At 48.4% G+C, this 20,964-nt stretch overlaps 1 protein-coding gene across 1 annotated transcript in view; it reads right to left on the bottom strand.

Annotated features, from left to right (window-relative positions):
- The window catches only part of ATP13A2 (ATPase cation transporting 13A2), a 114,222-nt gene extending 93,617 nt beyond the window's left edge, over nt 1-20,605 (bottom strand). Inside the window, exon 1 of the mRNA XM_088463230.1 lies at nt 20,533-20,605. Coding sequence (XP_088319356.1) covers nt 20,533-20,542 — 10 coding nt within the window. The 5' untranslated portion in view covers nt 20,543-20,605. The remainder of the gene's footprint in view (nt 1-20,532) is intronic.
- Between the last annotated feature and the right edge of the window lie 359 nt (nt 20,606-20,964).

Raw genomic sequence — 20,964 nt, 5'->3', positions numbered from 1 at the left:
ATCTGCTGACTGTGGGTCTCATTCAGACCCACTCGCGAGCGCAGGACGCTCGCAAGCGGGTCGATGGTACCCAAATGCGCATATGCACGACGGAGCTCCGCATGCGCGAGACTCGGCAAGCGACGGGGTAGCCGTCGCTCGGGGTCTCGCACCAAAGGGGGCGTGCTGTCGATGGTGAGTGACAGCATGCCCCCTTTGGTGGGCGTGCCGGGGGCGCGGCTGCCAGATGGAGGCGTTCCCATGGGAACGCCTACCGTCTGGGTCCGGCCCCACTGACATCACTAGTGATGTCAGTGGGAGTGATTTTGGCTCTGACAGAGCCAAATCACTCCAGGGCTTGCGGCAGCGAGACCCTACCGCAGGGTCTCGTCGCAAGCCCGATGGTCGCGATGGTCTTGACCATCGCGACCATCATCATGGACGCTCGCATAAGCTGTGGGTGGTAACCCACAGCTATGTGAGCGTCCAAGAGGCCGCTCCAAGTTTAGGTAGGAGGGCCCTGATTCAGAGCGAGCGCTCTGGTCAGAGCGTCCGGCTCTGAATCAGGCCCTGTGACTATAAATTTTAACATCCAATACTGTGCTTCATAAAATTAGAATTTTTGAACTACTGGTGATGCGATATCCAATGTGCTCTGACCCAGAATAACTGAGAAGGAGTATTTCACTTTTTATTATTTTTTTTTATTATTTTTAAAGAGCCGGACCCGTGCTTGTTCTATTTGATGATAATATTAGTCTTAGTAATTATTATCCATCTGTGTATTATTGATTGATCTAGGTTTTAATGTGATCATTTGCAATAAATTCTAAATATTTTTCAAATCAGCAGCCATTGATTAAGCGCTCCCATTTCTTTCTTTGGTATATACTTTTGTAGGTGGAGGTCCAGGGTCCACGGTGTGGGGGGGGGGCAGCTTCAATAGCTGTATATAGATGAAACTATTTTGGAACATTCCATTATTTAGCGTCCACATGTTTCTTTGTTTTAATTTGTTTCTGTAGCATGAATGACATGCTGCTGGCATTTGGGGGGGCAGCGATGGCCCCGTTTTCTGGCTAGTTTCTGCGTCCTTGGATGCAGCATCACTGAACCCGGCAAGCATGATTTTGTCGGACATCCTTAATCACCGGAGGGTGACTTGGATGTCCGATGTTCACACACAGTTGATTCGATGACGCAGCGGTGGATCACAGAAGCCCGCAGGAAGCGTCTTTTGTTACTTACTATGCCTCCTGTGGATTTTGTATATGTTAGCACAGCTGCGGCACACAAAGACGGGAGGCCTATTTAATCACTGTGAGACAAAATAGTTTGCACAGGAACAATAACCTCTTTAGCATGTGAAAGTAATTATTCCCATCCAAGTGGAAAAAACAGGATTTTGGTACCTACCGATAAATCCCTTTCTCCGATTCCACAGGGGACACTGGAGTCTCAGGGCCTAATTCAGACCCGCTCGCGAGCGCTGAGCGCTCGCAAGCGGGTCGATGTTGCCCAAATGCGCATGCGCACGACGGAGGCGCCTCCGTCGTGCGCATGCGCGAGGCCCGAATAACGACGTGGAAGCAGCCGTTATGGGTCTCGCAACAAAGGGGGCGTGCTGTCGATGGTGAGTGACAGCACGCCCCCTTTGGTGGGCGTGCCGGGGGCGTGGCTGCCCAGACGGAGGCGTTCCCATGGGTGATGTCAGTGGGAGTGATTTTGGCTCTGATAGAGCCAAAATCACTCCAGGGCTTGCGGCAACGAGATCCTACCGCAAGGGTCTCGTCACAAGCTCGTCAAGACCATCGCGACCATCTTTTTGGCCGCTCGCATAAGCTGTGGGTGGTCACCCACAGCTATGCGAGCGGCCAGGAGGCCGCTCCAATTTTAGCTAGGACGGCCCTGATTCAGAGCGAGCGCTCTGGTCAGAGCGTCCGGTTCCGAATCAGGCCCGCCGTACAGTGGGGTATAGAAGAGAGTTAACCGGGAGCTGGCACCTTTAAAAATTTGAATGGTAGCTAGGTCCTCCCCCTCTATATCCCCCTACAGGCAGTATAAATAAACTGTGCCCGAGGGGAGCTGGACCATAAGGAGATAGAAAAGCTACAGCAGTCATGTACAAAGAAGTAAATAGTGTTATAAAAGAGACAAAAACATTCCAATCAGACTCTGGAAAAACAAAACAACAACGTCTGAATCTGGAAAACAATAACTTATGCAGGTAGAACAGCGCCGGGTGGGCGTCCAGTGTCCCCTGTGGAATCGGAGAAAGGGATTTATCGGTAAGTTCCAAAATCCTGTTGTTTTCTCCTTCATCCACTAGGGGACACTGGAGCCTCAGTACAATGGGGACGTCCCAGAGCGCACATCCCGGGCGGAAGAGCGCTGAGGATCCTGCAAAACTGCACGGCCAAAAACTCTGAAGCAGAGGCCGCAAAAGCGGTAGAACTTTAGAAAAGTATGTCTGCCTGACCAAGTGGCCGCTCGACAAAGATGGTTTAAGGAGACCCCACGAGCAGCCGCCCATGAAGGACCTACCGAGCGCGTTGAATGCGCCCTAATGGAAACAGGTGGTTGTCTTGAAGCCGCCATATAAGCCTGACGAATCCACCTAGAAATGGTTTGCTTTGAAGCTGGCCAACCTGGTCGCGCCAGATCAAACTGAACAAAAAGTGCATCCGACTTTCGGAGAGAAGCGGTTCTGTCGTCATAAATCCGGAGCGCTCTGACATCTCCTAAAACTTCCATTAAAGCAAAAATAATAATTGTCTGCCTGCTGCAAACACCATAACGCTGATTAAATGCAACACAATGAAAAGACGGATTACCTACTTCTGTACAGAGTTGATGACCTCCAGGCTAAAAGAAAACCGAGGATACCTGACGTAATGCGACACCACAGCGCGGGTCATGTGACCTCACCTGAGCCTCAGAAGTAACATGAATGCGGATCAGGTTACCTGGCCAGGGGCTCATCATTAATTAGCACTGGTTGTGCTACCTCGCTAGCCGGTCGCTGCTGACCGCACGTGACCTGGCATTTTGGCCTGACTGACAAACAAGATCTGCGCAATTTAGTGAGCAGCCAAACTGAACAGAGACCCCATCATTCAGATGGCCAATCCCATAGCCACTCACCGTACTTGCATGGCAGGCAGTGATATATACACTGAAGTGACAAAAGTGTCATGGCATAGCAGTATGTTACAAATGGTAGGTGGGGTCACCGCACTGTAAAATCTTGGAAATGCCCAGACCTGCATCAGTTGTAATCTGACATCTCGTGAGTCAGACTGAACACCGGCTAGGCTGCTCATGGCGACATGAATTATCGCAGTTCAAACGTGGCATGATAGTGGGTGCCCGACAGATGAGACATTCCATTTCCAGAGTTTTGCAGATATCCAACATCCCTCAATGTACGGTGTCAAGTGTGTACCGGGAATACCTCATGGAAGGCATTACCACCCACCTTGGACAGCGCAGTGCCGACCACGGGTACTTAATTATCGTGACTAGCGGCGTTTGGCCAGAATTGTCCGTGGTAACAGACAATCGACATTGGCTCACATCCACATTAAATGCAGGAGGTACCAGACGCATAACCAAGCGGGTCAGTGCAGCGTTCTTTAGCTTCCAGGGGATATGGGAGCAGAAGACCCACCAGAGTGCCCCTGTTACCACTACGACATCGGACATAGTGCCTCACCTGGGCTTGTGACGTCGCTATTTGGACGGTATGTAGTTACGTTGCCGACGGACAGGATGCCGGCTGTTGAAATCCCGGCATCGGAATCCCGACCCAGGACTAAACATAGGCTCCTAAATCCTGAAGCCAGTTTGGATACGGACGCCGGAATCCTGACAGCCGGCATCCCGAACGCAAGTATAGCGGGCCGGGTTAGGTTTAGGCACCACGGGGGCGGGGGGTTAGGCTACAGACAGGGGGAATTACGTTAAGGCACCACTGGGGGGGGGGGGGGGGGGGGTTAGGTTCAGGCACCAACAGGGAGGGTTAGCTTGCAAGAAAGGAGGGCTAGAGGCACAAGGGGGGGGGAGGGTCAGTATAGCTACGTACCCCTGTCGGGATACCGGGCATCAGATGCCGCTGTTGGTATTTTGACAGCTGGCATCCAGTCTGCTGATATTTCATACCCACCCATTTGGACCCTGGTGGTGGTTCCATAATAGTGTGATATGTGTTCATGTGGCACGGGTTGGGTCCACCGGTCCGTCTGAACACGTCATTGACCGGTAACCCAGTGATTGCAAATATGCCCTATAGCGCTTATTTATGCGCTACAGACAGTGATGGACTCAGGTTTGAAAAATAAGCAAGTCTTGCAGGTCGCACTGTGTGCGCTGCAGAAGCCGGCCCAATAATATCTTCAGCGTCTCCCAAACAATCACAGCGGGCAGCAGCGTCTCCTCATCCAATAGCCGCCTGAGACCGCCATCCTTCCCTCCTGCCAGCGTGCCTCTCTCCAGGCTCTGCATCAGGTATCTTTCCTTGGCTGCAGCAGCAGATTGTCGGTGGTGACAGCTTCTCCAGCAGCCTGTGCTCAGGAGGCCAGGGAGGTGGACACTGCCCCGGGTCATGAGGAAGCTGGAGGCGGACAACAGTGACCCGGCCGGGGGCTCCCAGCACGAGGAAGGAGGTCACCACTGCCCCAACTGCTCTCTACCTATACCCTCTCTCTACCCCCCAGTACTGCCCCAACTGCTCTCTACCTATACCCTCTCTCTACCCCCCAGTACTGCCCCAACTGCTCTCTACCTATACCCTCTCTCTACCCCCCAGTACTGCCCCAACTGCTCTCTACCTATACCCTCTCTCTACCCCCCAGTACTGCCCCAACTGCTCTCTACCTATACCCTCTCTCTACCCCCCAGTACTGCCCCAACTGCTCTCTACCTATACCCTCTCCCTACCCCAAGTACTGCCCCAACTGCTCTCCACCTATACCCTCTCCCTACCCCCAATACTGCCCCAACTGCTCTCTACCTATACCCTCTCCCTACCCCCAGTACTGCCCCAACTGCTCTCTACCTATACCCTCTCCCTACCCCCAGTACTGCCCCAACTGCTCTCTACCTATACCCTCTCCCTACCCCCAGTACTGCCCCAACTGCTCTCTACCTATACCCTCTCCCTACCCACCGTTACTGCCCCAGTTGCTCTCTACCTATACCCTCTCCATACCCACCGTTACTGCCCCAGTTGCTATCCTGACCCCCTCCCTACCCCCAGTGTTGCCTGCCTTTAACCTCTTCTTGCCCACCAGTACTGCCCTAGATTTTTACCATTACCCCCTCCCTACACCAGTACTGCCTCCCCCTAACCTCCTCCTTGCCCCAGGTACTGTCCCAGCTGCTGTCTCTCTTTACCCCTGCCTACCCCCAGTACTGCCTGCTCCAACCCCCTCCTTGCTCCCCAGTACTGCGCCAGCTGCTATCTATCCATGCCCTCTCTCTACACCCAGCACTGCCTGGCCCTAGCCCGCTGCTTGCCCCCCTGTACTGTCACAACTGCTGTCTACACTCCAGCACTGGCAGCCTTTACTTCCCTCTACCACCAGCTCTACCCCAACTTCTTATTGCCTTTACCCCCACCTCTACCCCAACTGCTGCTTGTCCTTAACCCCCTCTACCCCAATTGCTACCTGCCCCCAGCACAGTCCCAACTGCTGCCTGTCCTCATCCTCCATAATATGTGATGGGACCCAGAAACAGTGGAGAAGGACCTACAGTTTTTTAAAGAGAGGGGTCCCTGGGACCCTCAGCGTGATCACTGGTAACCGCTATGCTGCGATGCTTGATGACCATTTGCAGCCCTGCATGGACTTCATGAACCCCCACAACAACTGAATATTCCAGCAGGATAATGCACCGTGTCATTGGTAGGGTGAGGGGGACATACCACAACATCCGTCCTTGGGATGACCTACAGGTGTGTAAAATAATACTTTTAAAGGAAGCATATTTAAACTACTATTTTATTATTAAATAAATACGTTTTTGCCAATCACTACACAATGAGTGGCCTTTGGCCTTTTTGGATGCTTCTGATGCAAAGGGTCTATTCCTAGGTCCATTTCAGAAGATGGATTTCCTGGAAGACGTCTAACCCGGCCTGACTGACGGATGGGAGTAGCAGATAGGAAAGTTAAAGAACTACCTCATTCGACAGAAGAAATAATAATTATTAAAAGATATATTTAACATACGCAGGAGGACTACTATATAAATTCAAGTGTCACCGAAAAAACGACACCAGGGCATCTCTTGGCAGTTTGTATTGTACGTGTTTAATCCTAGGTCCCAATACTGACAGGGATCTATTAGGAGGAGCGGCCGGCTATTTTGGTACAAATTAAACCGGATTGGACATTTACCAAAAATTAATCAGCGCAGGATAAATATTTAAATCCAAAGGTTTTGCTTGACCTGTAAATTCAATCTGAGCAAAGTCTGCCCCCCAGTGGTGACTGGTATATGGAAAACAGCCAACACCCATCGCATTTGTAACAGCAGCATCAGGTCATGTACAGGACACATATGAACATACACACGCACTTGCATGTAAGGGTCACAAGGGGAGACCCACATACACAGGTCTGTACAGACTGTAATGCAGCCTGTTTACTTCTATAGGACTGGCTGACCCACAGCGGTGTCACAATAAGAAACATTTCTCAAACGGAAATATCCCCTTCTAATGTCAGCACTTGCTGAGATTTAGTAATCGCACCGATGACCTTCAGTGACACAGATCCCAGGACACAGCGGTTTATAAGAGACCGGGGGTGGCTTGAACAGGTCCACTTCCTGCTGTTACACTACAAGTACCAGCATGCCCTGCAGAGTCAATGCTGTTTCAATACTTATTTTTTTATGTGGGGAAAGAAGATGGACAATGAATAGGTCAACAGTTAATAGGTCGACTCGACATACAATGGGTCGGCAGGTACAAAACATTTTGAATATTTTTAAGGTTAGGGGGAGGGTTAGGCTGCCGGATGGGATGGCTAGGTTTAGGCACTAGGGGGTTAAGGTTAGGCTAGGGGGGGTGGTTAGGGTTAAATGTTTTTTTTAAATATTTGTGTTGACCTTTTTGTCCCTGTCGACCATTTAGTTTCGGCCTATTGACTGTCGACCTTTATATTGTCAATCTTTTTATACCACACGCTGTTCTGCACATGGCTAACGACCCAGAACCAGGTTTTTTTTCTTTTTAAAAAAGAGGGGGCTGTTAGCCCAAAATTAATTAAATTAGCGAATATTATTTTTCTTTGACTACTATAGACGGAGTCATCCTGTAAATGGAGGGGGCAGATGGTACCAGTGCAGGAGAAGCCCACCCTCATATCAATTCAGCCCCTTTATTGCAGGGGACTGGACAGATCTGGTCCATTAGTGGGGACTCTCTTAGAAGGGAGCAAAGGTCCCCATGTCACTGCTTGGCACGTCCAGGCTGACAGCTGCCAGAGGCTGGTGTTCCTGGGGGTATTAATGGGCCGTCATGGGTTTTAAAACTTTTGTTTGTCAACTATTTAGGAGTGGCTGTATTCCCTGGGCTGCCTGGCAAAACCACAATTGAACAATTTGAAGATTTGTTCCCCGATTTTAGGATTTCCCAATCTAGCAATCTGCGCCCATACATTACAGATCTGTTTTAGTGATTCGCAGATCATTATCAACAAACACAGGCCCTCATTCAGAGCCGTACGCTCTGAGCAGAGCGCACGCTCTGAATGAGGGCCGGCCTCCATGAAAATGGAGCGTCCTCCTGGACGCTCGTATAGCTGTGGGTCACCACCCACAGGCTATACGAGCGTGCATTTTGATGGCCGCGATGGTCGTGACCATCGCGACCATCGAAACTGCGAGCCGGAGCCTGCGGTTGAGGTTTTCAACCGCAAGCTCCGGAGTGATTTTGGCTCTATCAGAGCCAAAATCACTCCCACTGACATCACTAGTGATGTCAGTGGGCCGGCTTCTGACGGGAGGCGTTCCCGTGGGAACGCCCCCGTCAGGGTGGCACGCCCCCGGCACGCCTACCAAACGGGGCGTGCTGTCAATCAACATCGACAGCACGCCCCCTTTGATCAGACACAACGAGCGAAGGACTTTCCTTCGCTCGTCGCGTCTGGCGCATGCGCACGACGGAGCTCCCTCCGTCGTGCGCATGCTCAGTCCAGAACATCGACCCACTTGCGAGCGGACAGCCGCTCCGAGTGGGTCTGAATCAGGCCCACAGATCTGACAATCTTGAAAGGCTCCATCATTTTACTAGTAACGGTCTGCAAATCTGCTGATCATCTCCATACACTAGCAATCTACAGCCCCAATCCATCTGTGACATCCAACATGTTGGACAATCTGATTTACCAATTCCGATCACTTTTTGGTTGAAATCTGCGATCTGTGAAGCCCATACATTGTGTAAAAAAAATCTGCAAATTGCCACAATCGGATTGCAGATGTATGAGGGCCTTAAGGCAGTGTTTCTCAACCTCGGTCCTCTAGGCACACTAAAGGCGGGTATCCATGATATGCTCCATGAGTGATATCGTCTTGTGTTTCCCCGACAGTGAGGTGCTCAATATCATTAACGATGCAGAGGGAGCCTGCCGGGCTGAGGCCTGCCTAACGCTGGGGGACCAGGAAAAAAAACATACATCAACCCCAAAGAGAGAGTAAATGAACTGTGCGTTGTGCTGTAGGGCACTGGGGATGTAAAGCTTAGTACTGAGCACTAGGCAAAGAGTGTATAGTAGTGTGTATAAATATTTGACATGTTTTACAATGTAGGTAATGTAATTATATTTAAAATGTGTACATTTATGGTAAAAGTGCACTTACCATTTCCCTGGAAGGCCAGGGGATCAGGAGGCAGCCGTGGGCTGCTGGTTCCCTCTGCCTCACTCCTAGGGAAATGGGACATTTCCTGCAGCCTCATTGGATGAAAGTTGCATGAGGATATGTAAGGGGGCGCTGGCCAGTAAAACCAACTATACCCCTTTTACACCAGAGCAAAAACCTGGGTTATTGCTGGGTCTACCCGGGTCACAGCTCAGTGTAAAAGGGTCCTTGAAATATAACCCGGGTCAAGTGACCCTGCAATCCAACCCAGGTAGCTACCAGGGTCGGACGCAGGATGGACCTGGGTAATGGTGCAGTGTAAACGGCGCAACCCGGGGTTATCCGACCTGGGTCATGCCTAAAATGAGCCGATTGGATGTTGTGGAGCAGGCACCTCCCACTTTTTATGACCTCACAAGGTTAGCAGGGCAGAGCCAGGTTCAGTGTGAACGGGGATGACCTGAGAATAACCCAGATCGATGGTGTTGTGTAAACGGTGTCTGACCTGGGTTAGAACCATGTCTGTAAACCCAGGTCGGACCCGGGTTTTTGGTGGAAAAGAGGTATAATTGTTTCCTGGGAGTCCCAAAGAGTTATCACCAGGAGTCTTCTCCCTGGAGCCCAAATTCAGCCAGAGTGTGACAAGGTCCTTTAGCAAAATCCTGGAAATGAAGTATTGGAGGGTATTATCCCCCCCACTCCAGAGGTACCAGTACCTGGGCAGAGGATATCTGTGCAGGTGGGCTCAGACACAGAGGAGTGACCACTGTCCATTAGGGGCAATATTAAATGGGTGCATGCACAAGCCATGCTTGTATCCTGTGAGCACCACAATAGTGCAATAGGCTGTTCTGTTCTGTTCTCCAGCTGTTCTGGATTGAGCCCAGTGTCTCCAAGCTCAAGCCCTCCGTCAGCTGCTCAGCGAAGACCGAGTAAGGGACCAGTGAGACTCAGCTGACTCTACCCAGGAAGTGTTGCAGCAGTGCCCACACATACCCAGATGTAAGCGGGTTCCAGGTGCCAGTCTAGGAGCCTGGTGGTGGCAGCGTTACCCGCCCACAGCGCAGTGGGTGGAGTCAGTAACAGGCGGTTGATGACTGTGAGAAGGAATCCATAGGAGTGGTGAAGTAAGGTCACTAAGGTTACTGAGGTATGAGTGACCACTCTCTATTCCAAGTCAGTGGACAAATATCTGTGATCGCCCGGTGGAGCGAGGTCATCCGGTCACACGTTTCAATCACTTCGAAGAGCCTTTGTACAACACTGCAGCATAGGTCCAGCTTTCCACCCGCAAAAAAAGCAAAACTCTCCTGCAAGGACGGAATTCACTGTGTGCAAATAAAATGGCTTTATAATAATGGGATTTCTATGAACACATGAAAGGCCGGTTATCAGGAACGAATTAAAATACCCGAAATAGCCAAATGTGTGTGAAATGGATAAATGTTTTTCCTAGATGATAGATGTCCTATCCCTTTACTGACAGCTGTCAACCTGCAAACATCCTCCTCAGAACAGGCTGCCACAAAGTCAGGTACGTACAACGAGGAAAGGAGATCAGGTATAGTGATGCAGAGGTAATCAGTAGCACAGCGCAGAGGGCTAGGGAGAATGGCTCAGTGTTACATATAATCACCCACTCCATTATACCTATAGGCAGGGAGAATAGTGTTCTATAAACAAACCAAAACCAGGAATTAAAATTCAACGGACCCCGTAGCCATACTGTACTTACCAGCCGTAATTTCACCATATCACCTGGAATCAGGCTTTAATATATGCCACAAAATACAGGATTCCTTGTTGTCAGAAACAAGCTTTTTAATTTATCCTTTGTTGATTTTTCCAATTAATTCATGTGATCTGAGGAAATACAAGCACTATTTGTAGCATGTGATCCGCTATTTGTAGCATGTGATCCGCTATTTGTAGCATGTGATCCGCTATTTGTAGCATGTGATCCGCTATTTGTAACATGTGATCCGTATGACAGATTGCCTGCAGGCGCCGAATGATCCGGGGTTAGGGCTGTATTACAGAAGCTTCACATTTACACCCCATGTATACTGAGAAATACCATGTACAACAGTGCCCGCAGCAGCACTTTCATATACTGTGTATATATATGTGTGTGTATGTGTATATATCGCAACGTTCAAATTTGAAATTGAATATTTTACGACTCACCCAGCATGTATCAAATAACGGATGTATAGACAACAGCCGTCCACTTAGACATCCATGTACTGTAGGTGGAGAATGCACAAGTATAATATTCGGGCACATTAATGGTTATTTTTTATGGCAGTGGTTCCCAACTGCAGATCCTCAGTAACCACTAATACCTCTTTTCCACCAAATACCCGGGTCTGACCTGGGTTTTCAGGCATGGTTCCAAGCCAGGTAAGACACCGTTTACACAGCACCATCGATCTGGGTTACTCCCAGGTCAGCCCCGTTCACACTGAACCGGGGTCTGCCCTGCTAAACTTGTGAGGTCCTAAAAAGTGGGAGGTGACTGCTCCACGACCACCAATCGGCTCATTTTAGGCATGAGCCAGGTCGGATAACCCGGGTTGTGCTGTTTACACTTCATCAATACCCAGGTCCATCCCTAGTCCGACCCTGGTAGCTACCTGGGTTGGATGGCTGAGTCACTTGACCCGGGTTATTTTTCAGGGACCCTTTTATACTGAGCTGCGACCCGGGTAGACCCAGCAATAACCCAGGTTTTTGCTCTGGTGTAAAAGGGGTATAACAGTGCATGTTTTACAGATCTCCTCAGTATCATAAACGAAACAATTAGAACCACCTGGGGATCTTTTAAGCCAGTAATGAATACATCTATGCACAACTTGGAGATCTGGAAAACATGCAATGTCTTAAGATCTACAGATCATGGGGGGAAAACAAACAAACAAAAAAAAATTAAAAGCAAGAGCACCACAATAGATGTGCCTCACGCTTCAAGCCTAGAACATTGCAAAATGATCAGTGTCATGTGTGAAAATTCGGCCTATTGTAAGCAAACACAGGACCCCAGGGGTGTCCGAGGGGCCCGTATTACGCTATCCTGTCTTTATGTGGGGAATAATCCAGGATGGTGCATTAATTTGCAGTGTAAAACGGTTCAGGCGCTTGTGGGAGGATTGTGCAGAGTCCCTTCCGCACATTCGCAGGCTCATCGCTACGGAGCACAGAGGCCGCATATGGCAGTAAAGGACATGCAAACAGATATCACTTTTTGGCGCTGGTTATCAACAAGACAGACCATCTTATAAATAAACAGATAACAGTACACAATGGAAGGCACAGTAAGAGCCGTGGGGTCCAGCACCTCCAATATTCATGTAACGTTGGAAGATATCGAACAGAGCCCTCAACAGTCTCTCCAGAAATGGAATGTAAACCTGGCAAGTCCAAGACTGGATGGCAACCAGAACTAATGGTAGGAGTGAGGACTCCAATTCATCCAGCTCCTCTCCCACGTGTTTATCAAGGCAGGATGGGGGGGAGTAATATAAGTAAAAAACCATCTTAATACAAACTTTATCTTTCTAAAAGCCATAATTATTAATCTTCATCAATCATAAGGATTATCCATTAAAGAATGATTTCCCATTGATATACAGTGAATGTAATAAATATAATATAAAAAAATAATCCTTACTTCTAAAAACGTCAGTAGGTAGCCATGGATACCGGATCCGTAGCCAATCACAATGAAGGAGCAGTACAATATTCAAGTTCTAGAAATGTCACGAATGACATGTGTGAGCATATAAACATTTTGCCCCCTGGAGGTCACATGGTTCTTCATCTCATGGGATTTCGAAAAAAGCCAATTGCGGGAACACAGAGGAGCGACGACCGTTTGATTGGCCGAGGACTGTACTGTAAGTGATAGACCGGTTCTGGTTGGTTGTAACCAAGCCCAAATTCTTATAATACAGCCCAAGAGGAATACAAGGAAGCTGAAGGAAAACTATTAGTTAAACATAATATTTATGTGCTCATTATATAGATTAAGAGGTATAATCAATAAATCAAACTAAATAAAATATATTAACAATACCCACAGTGCCATAATAATACATAAGGGTGATAAAACTAATTTATTGAATGTAATGGGTGGTATTGAAATGAGGCCAAGGTGGCATTCAGGAAACGACTTACATTCACAGTCACTATATAACCCTCTTGGGAACACGGGTTTAAGGCTATATAATAACTTCCTGTCTGCTCTCGCCAAGTTTCCAACTGAACTTTCTCTTCTCCAATTCCCATTAAATCTATTTCACTGTACACAAATGTGTTATGGAATGAATAGAGCAATTCTGTTATTTGCTGAAATGCAGAGACGGGTCTGAAGTTTCAAGGGTGTTACTCTTCTTTTTTTATATTTCGTGAGCGTTCTACCAAACGAGCGTCCTGATGTGTGGCCAATGTAGAACATGCACATTCAATGGTTTATATTAAATTTTTAGGGTTACATGTTATAAACTCTCTAACTGGATCTGCGATTCCATTACGCAAAACCTTGCGATACTGGTTCAGGCGGGAAACTGGATGCTAACATAGCGGGCTTAAGGCTGAGTCGCCCGCAGCAGCGTATATTGGCGCTCGCCCATATGTGGCTTTATACAAATGCCACTACAAGCTCCTTCCCTTGTGTACATCTGTGCAAGTGAGACGCCCACTGTTAGCGCCCGTGAACGCTGTAATAAAAGATTGGTTTGTCCTTAACCGCCACCATCGGTCGCAGTATGGAAATTTGCTCCAGCTCTCCGATTGCTGCGGCTGCACGTCTCTGAATGCCGTCCCGTGCATTGACACGCCTGCGACGCTCACATAACACGCCCCCTGAACGGACCAATTCTGCGTGCACTAGCAGCCACCCCCCACCACTTATCCGCAAATTACTGATACCGATGTGCGTACATTCTGTGTCTTGGGGGGGGGGGGGTTTCAGAAATTTTCGTGCATGTTCAACTACGTGATCATTAGCATTGCGTGTGGCTGCCAATCAGCCCCAGGGCCTTTTGTTAAGATGACATAATATTTATTAATCACATTTTTCAATGTTTGCGTGTTGGGCAATAAAATAATTAATGCCCGCTCAGAATTTTTGCTCTCTCGTGATTTTTTTTTTTTTTTGGGAAGTAGTAACGTGTTTCTATCAATATTCGTAACTTCCTGCAGTCTGAAAAATCAGTTCCTAGAAAGTGGTCACAGTTTCAACCTGACCTGTAATGATCGTTTTGCCTGTACACTTCCCCTAAGTCTTTTCAGGTGCACATCCACTACATGATAAACTAGACAATTTGAACGATAACAATATCGTTCATCGTCCAATTTATTGTGTAGTGGATATGCCGTCAACGACCAGCGATGCCCGCTCCCGCTGGTCGCTGACAACATCTATCATCGAGCGTACTTGCAGGGCAACCCGATGATATTGTCAGGTTCTGCAAGTACGGGGGACGAGTGAGGGTGACATCGCTGAACGATATCGTGATTGATATCGTTCAGTGTGGGCACTCAATGTCGTTAAAGACATTGAGCACACCACTGCCGGGGACACACTACACGATATCGTTCATGGAGTGAATCGTGTAGTGATATTGCGCCTTATCCAGCTCAGGTTATGACAAGTATTTGCCTAAATGTGTGTGCTAGGGTCACTTGTCAGAATTTCTAGTGTACATCTCTCTTTTTTGAATATACAGTATATTGTAACACCAAAAAAAAAAAAAATCAATCATATGGTAACATCAAAAACAAAGTTTAATATTAAAAGCATTAAAGTTAAAAATGTACAGCGATATTGTCGCCGTATATGGCCTAGGACACTAGGTTTGCCTCCAGTGTGTTTCCATTTTAATGTAACGTTGTTCCCACAAACCCATAAATAAATTAGTCTAACTTGGCATGAACTCGGTACCCGTCGCTGTGCCCACTTGTTGAATCACAAAATCATCTTTAAAATTATAATAATCTAAAAGGCACAAAAGAAATTCCCTTTCTAATCAAATCTTTCGGTATCCGGATGAGAGATCTACAGTGTGTAGATAGACAGTCAATAGGTCGACACCAGATTGTTGACATACCAAATGGTCAACTGGGTCAAATGATCGGCAGTTAAAATGTCGACGTAGACTTAGGTCGACTGGGTCAAAAAGTCGACCCATGGTTTTTCATGATTTTAGAGTTAGGGTTAGGCACCTGGTGAAGGGTTAGGGTTAGTCTGCGGAAGGGGACGGTCAGCTGCTAATGTATGCAAAAGCTGCGATTGCACGGTAAGACATTAGTACGCCCACTATGTCTTAGCGTGCAATCGCAGGCTGGATGTAACACACCCATAGCCAGTCTAATGCCACCCACTTCCCCTTACGTCATCTCCAGGAAGTGTATGCAATTTCAGTAACAACAAGTACCATCGGACCCGCTTGCAGCACTTGTGGTTGACCATACCCCGTCGCAAGCACTGCGATCGCTGCAATATGAAACACAGCCGGTTGACGTGTACAATGACGCTCCATGTTAATTATGCACGGCCATGAAACGCCGTTAGAACGCACAGGCACAACTGCGTTCGCACCACCTCTCCCCCGTTTTCATTGACCTTCTCCTGTCACCCCCCACAAACAGCTCGTCCTGTCACTCAATCTAGCGAGCAGTCTGAGCTTAACGTGCGATCGCAGCCACATCTTTCATATTGTCAACATTACTTTAAGCCAGGAAGACATCCATAGGCCCCTTCCCTGTTCAGATCCTATGGTGGTACACATATATAACAGCCCCAAATTAGGAGACTTAATATTTCTGTTTTCAGATCCACTACATGGACCTTTACACCAGTTTGAAACAATTGCACTTTAAATCATAGCAATTATAGAATAACACGTTAGCAGCAGTTTACTGAGACTTGTACCAAACTTCTTTTTCCCTGTAAAAGCCCCACAGGGAGTGCACACGACCAGTCACCGTGTTATACGTCCGCATTCTGCACCAGAGTCAGATAAACTCAAAACTGTGACCAGTCAGACAGCTGAGAAACGATATCAATTTACTTCCTCAAACTAAAGTGCAATAAATGCCGAGAACGGACGAGGACAAGCTGAACGTCACATGACAAGTACATACATGTGTAAGTTCTCACGGGCAGGGTCCTCTTCCCTTATGTGCTTTACCTTCCCTCACTTATATCATCACCTCCTACCCACTGCCTACAGCGGCACCAAACCCTTGGGTTCAGCCGGAGCTGCAACAATGTTGCTGCAACAATGATTATAAACTGTGTAGCCCCATGTTCTGCAATGTTTCATACTGTAAGACTTTTCTATTGTTTTATTCATACTGTTTCTCTTTATGTAATTTGTAAGGCGCTGCGGTGCCATATGAATAAAAGAATAATGATCATAATTTTATATTTGTTCCCTTTAAAGCTACAGGCTTACTGGGAAAAAGGACGATACCATTCTGATAATTCACATAATCAAACACGGACAATCTAATGTATGATTGACAGATGACAAAATATGCTTACAATTTTACCCTGATATCAACAGTCTGTCACGTTTCTCTCTCTGGTTCAGTTAGTGCCAGTAATCTGCCGTCTACGGTTGGCACACGCTCACCAGACAGATACCAGCCGATTACGGGCTAGTTGCTGCAACCACCACTCGCTTTATTCAGCCACACCTGGATAGGCTTAGTCCTATAGCAGCTCTTTGCTGGTGACAATGGACCACATTCAGAAGGCGGCCGCATCTATTTTCCGGCCCAGCTTCCTGGCCGCTCGCTAGGCTGTGGGTGACAAGACCATCGCGACCATCAGGGCTTGCTATAAGACCCTTGTGGTAGGGTCTCGTTTGCCGCAAGCCCCAGCGAGCTTTCGGCTATATTAGAGCCGGAAGCTCACCACTGACTTCACGAGTGATGTCAGTGGGGCCGCCCCTAAACGGCAGGCGTTCCGTCGGGAACGCCTCCGATTGGCAAGCCACCGCCCCGCCTACAAAACGGTGCGAGCTGTCGATCACCATCGACAGCCGCCCCTTTTGTAGTGAGCCCCGGAGCAAGAGAATTTCTCTCTCGCTCCGGGGCTTGCGCACGCGCAGTGCGGCCGCTGTGCATGCGCAGGGCCTCTACATCGACCCGCTTGCGAGCGGGTCTGAATGAGATCCAATGGCCGATGCCTCCTGAATGTCTACTTATAGGGCAGGATCATGGATTCATGGCATTGGCACAACACAGAACAACCAGGGGGCGGATGAGAGTGTTACGCCTTGTACACACTGACTAGACGATAGGTCGTCAGATCGTAGCGACATATCGGGCACGTCGTCTAGTGTGTACCGGCTATGTCGCTGACAACTAATAAGAAATACAGTACATCTGACTGGGCCAATGGACACAGACCTCTGCTCCTGTGGGGGGGTCGTATCCCCCCTGGTTAGTCAAGAGGACACACGAATTCTTCCAGCAGAAAAGCCCTGAACATAGCAAAATTCTATGTTAATGGTCGGCACTGGGGGAAGGGGGGGGGGGGGCAGCGATGAAGCACTAGGAATAGGGGAAGAATGGGGCGTTCAATAATAGCATTTAAATATGATTTACATATTTGTTAATCCCTGGAAAAGTCACTAATGCTGTACATCGTCTGCATTTATCGTGATATAAGTTAGGTGCACGGCCATATCCATCCAATGCGTTACTGGCTCCCATCTCAGTGTGAGGGTAGGGGGATCCAGTCGCACACCCATTTTGCAATCACACATGATAAGGGAGTCACAGTAGGCAGGAACTCCTTTGTAAATTTAGCTTCAGGCCCTATAACCAGAATTGCAGCTCCACATTGCAGAAACAAAACAAGCATGTGCGATCAGAGATCGGAGCTTCTTACTGGTCCTCCCGCATCCCCCCCTCTACAACAATTTTAAAGATTTGTGGGTAGTACAGTACAGAAACCGGGGGTCCCCCAGGATAAACCTGTTCCCAGGGCAGATCCCAGAACTCCACTAACAAGAGTCAGCAGCTGCATAAAATGTATCAACACACAACGATTTTACATTAATTCAGGAGAACCAGTTTTGTCCGGCCGAGAAATGGGGCGATTAGCATAAGACGGGGCGCAGGGATGGCCTTCAGCTAGAGAAGCAAATACAAACCGGAATAAATTGTTAAGATCACAGATTGGGTCTGTAGAATGAATAGAGAGGACATGTGATGGAATTGCTATGTCATCACATGTCCTCCGCAATGCTACAACATGTACAGTACAAGGATTCTCCCTTCAGCTATCACACCGGCCAGAAATACATTAGTTATGAGGAAAACTCTACAGAGCAGTACAGGAAAGAAAATAAGTTATAGTCAGGTACAGCACACGTGCCCCAAGGCAGCCACATTGCAGCTCATCTATAGGGTCGGTACAGTGATGTCACTGTGCGGGAGAGGTCACAGGAGTACATGGTAACCCATAGCTACAGATAGGCAGCAATAGTCCCTGTAGTGCATTACAGAGCTCCTATGACGACTCACATCGATATTGTACATTATATTTACAATTGGCAGATCTTTCCCAATCATACATCCAGCAGAATGGCTCAGATATGTCATAATGTAAATAATAATATAATATATATCTATATATATATATATATATATATAAGATTTTTTCTAAATGACACAATAGAATGAATTGTACATATATATATTTCTCACATATCACACAATAAGACACACATGTTTTCTCTTACAGAGATAGTTATATTAAGTCATCTTTACAACGTAAGCATTTGATAAATAGACCAATCAATGAGAGGAATTATTAGGAGTCACCAGCGGACGATTGACTATTTTTAGAATTCATTTAATCGCTGAAGTTTTTGCACAACTATATTTTTATATTTTGCATTATTGCTTTAACGACATATTAATATTTTAGTTATAAAAGTTATATATTAACATTGACAGGTAAATAATAATAATTCCCCCCATTCAGAAATGCAACTCTGTGCGAGCTGAAATCACTCTCATAAAGGTTCCTGTGCGCTAAGTGACCCCCTTTTGTCTGTACTTTTAGTTACTAATAGGGGTCATCAGAGGCACGCCTATATAAAAGATAGCATCAGTCATTTCAAATCTCTATTTAGAGATCAACGATTTTTTTAGGGAACCTTTATTACCATGCATATTTACTATCAAAACACTGACGTCTGGTGGGATTTGGTACGGGAACCTCAACCCTCTTCTTTTCTACAGCCCCACTTACTGCCAGTCCCATTATCCCATTACAGAGCTACACAATGCCAGCACCCCCCCCCCATTACAGCACCACATGGTGCCAGTCCCCCCATTACAGAGTAACACAAAGCCAGCACCCCATTACAGCACCGCACGGTGCCAGTCCCATTACAGCACCACACAGTGCCAGTCCCCCCATTACAGCACCACACAGTGCCAGTCCCCCCATTACAGCACCACACAGTGCCAGTCCCCCCATTACAGCACCACACAGTGCCAGTCCCCCCATTACAGCACCACACAGTGCCAGTCCCCCCAATACAGCACCACACAGTGCCAGTCCCCCCAATACAGCACCACACAGTGCCAGTCCCCCCAATACAGCACCACACAGTGCCAGTCCCTCCATTACAGCACCACACAGTGCCAGTCCCTCCATTACAGCACCACACAGTACCAGTCCCCCCATTACAGCACCACACAGTGCCAGTCCCCCCATTACAGCACCACACAGTGCCAGTCCCCCCAATACAGCACCACACAGTGCCAGTCCCTCCATTACAGCACCACACAGTGCCAGTCCCCCCATTACAGCACCACACAGTGCCAGTCCCCCATTACAGCACCACACAGTGCCAGTCCCCCCATTACAGCACCACACAGTGCCAGTCCCCCCATTACAGCACCACACAGTGCCAGTCCCCCCATTACAGCACCACACAGTGCCAGTCCCCCCAATACAGCACCACACAGTGCCAGTCCCCCCAATACAGCACCACACAGTGCCAGTCCTTCCATTACAGCACCACACAGTGCCAGTCCCCCCATTACAGCACCACACAGTGCCAGTCCCCCCATTACAGCACCACACAGTGCCAGTCCCCCCATTACAGCACCACACAGTGCCAGTCCCCCCATTACAGCACCACACAGTGCCAGTCCCCCCATTACAGCACCACACAGTGCCAGTCCCCCCATTACAGCACCACACAGTGCCAGTCCCCCCAATACAGCACCACACAGTGCCAGTCCCTCCATTACAGCACCACACAGTGCCAGTCCCCCCAATACAGCACCACACAGTGCCAGTCCCTCCATTACAGCACCACACAGTGCGTCCGCCCAATACAGCACCACACAGTGCCAGTCCCCCCATTACAGCACCACACAGTGCCAGTCCCCCCAATACAGCACCACACAGTACCAGTCAGTTGATTTTAGCCCTAGCTTAAATACACCAATCCCACCACTGTCAGTCCCAGCCTTTCACTGCCCAGCTACTAAGACAGTTACCTCGTCTGCCCATCAGCTTCCTGTGTGCCCCTGCCATGCAAGGTGCCAGTACGTTAGTAACATAAGTGACCCTAGCACATTCCTATGTACCCCCATCGCAATGTATCCTGGGTAATAACCCCGTGTGCCCTCAAATCCCACCTGTATCCATCGCGCAGTCTCCAGCAGCAGCCGCCGCCTGCTCTCATCTCTGCACAGTGCGGGCAGCGGGCACAGGGGCGGCCGCGGGGGATGCCGGGACTTGTAGTTCATCCCACAGCCCTCCCCTTATACACACTGACACCGCAGTCATCACCACTGCTGCCCTCCCCTTATACACACTGACACTGCAGTCACCACACTGCTGCCCTCCCCTTATACACACTGACACCGCAGTCATCATCACTGCTGCCCTCCCCTTATACACACTGACACCGCAGTCACCACACTGCTGCCCTCCCCTTATACACACTGACACTGCAGTCACCACATTGCTGTGCTGTCCTCCCCTTATACACACTGACACTGCAGTCACCACACTGCTGCATTATACAGTCTGCACACACTGCACACAGTCACCACACTGCTGCCCTC

Source organism: Taudactylus pleione, unplaced genomic scaffold (assembly GCF_031769625.1).
Source record: "Taudactylus pleione unplaced genomic scaffold, aTauple2 ptg001334l, whole genome shotgun sequence".
NCBI lineage: Eukaryota > Metazoa > Chordata > Amphibia > Anura > Myobatrachidae > Taudactylus > Taudactylus pleione.
This window is presented reverse-complemented; position numbering and strand designations above follow the sequence as displayed.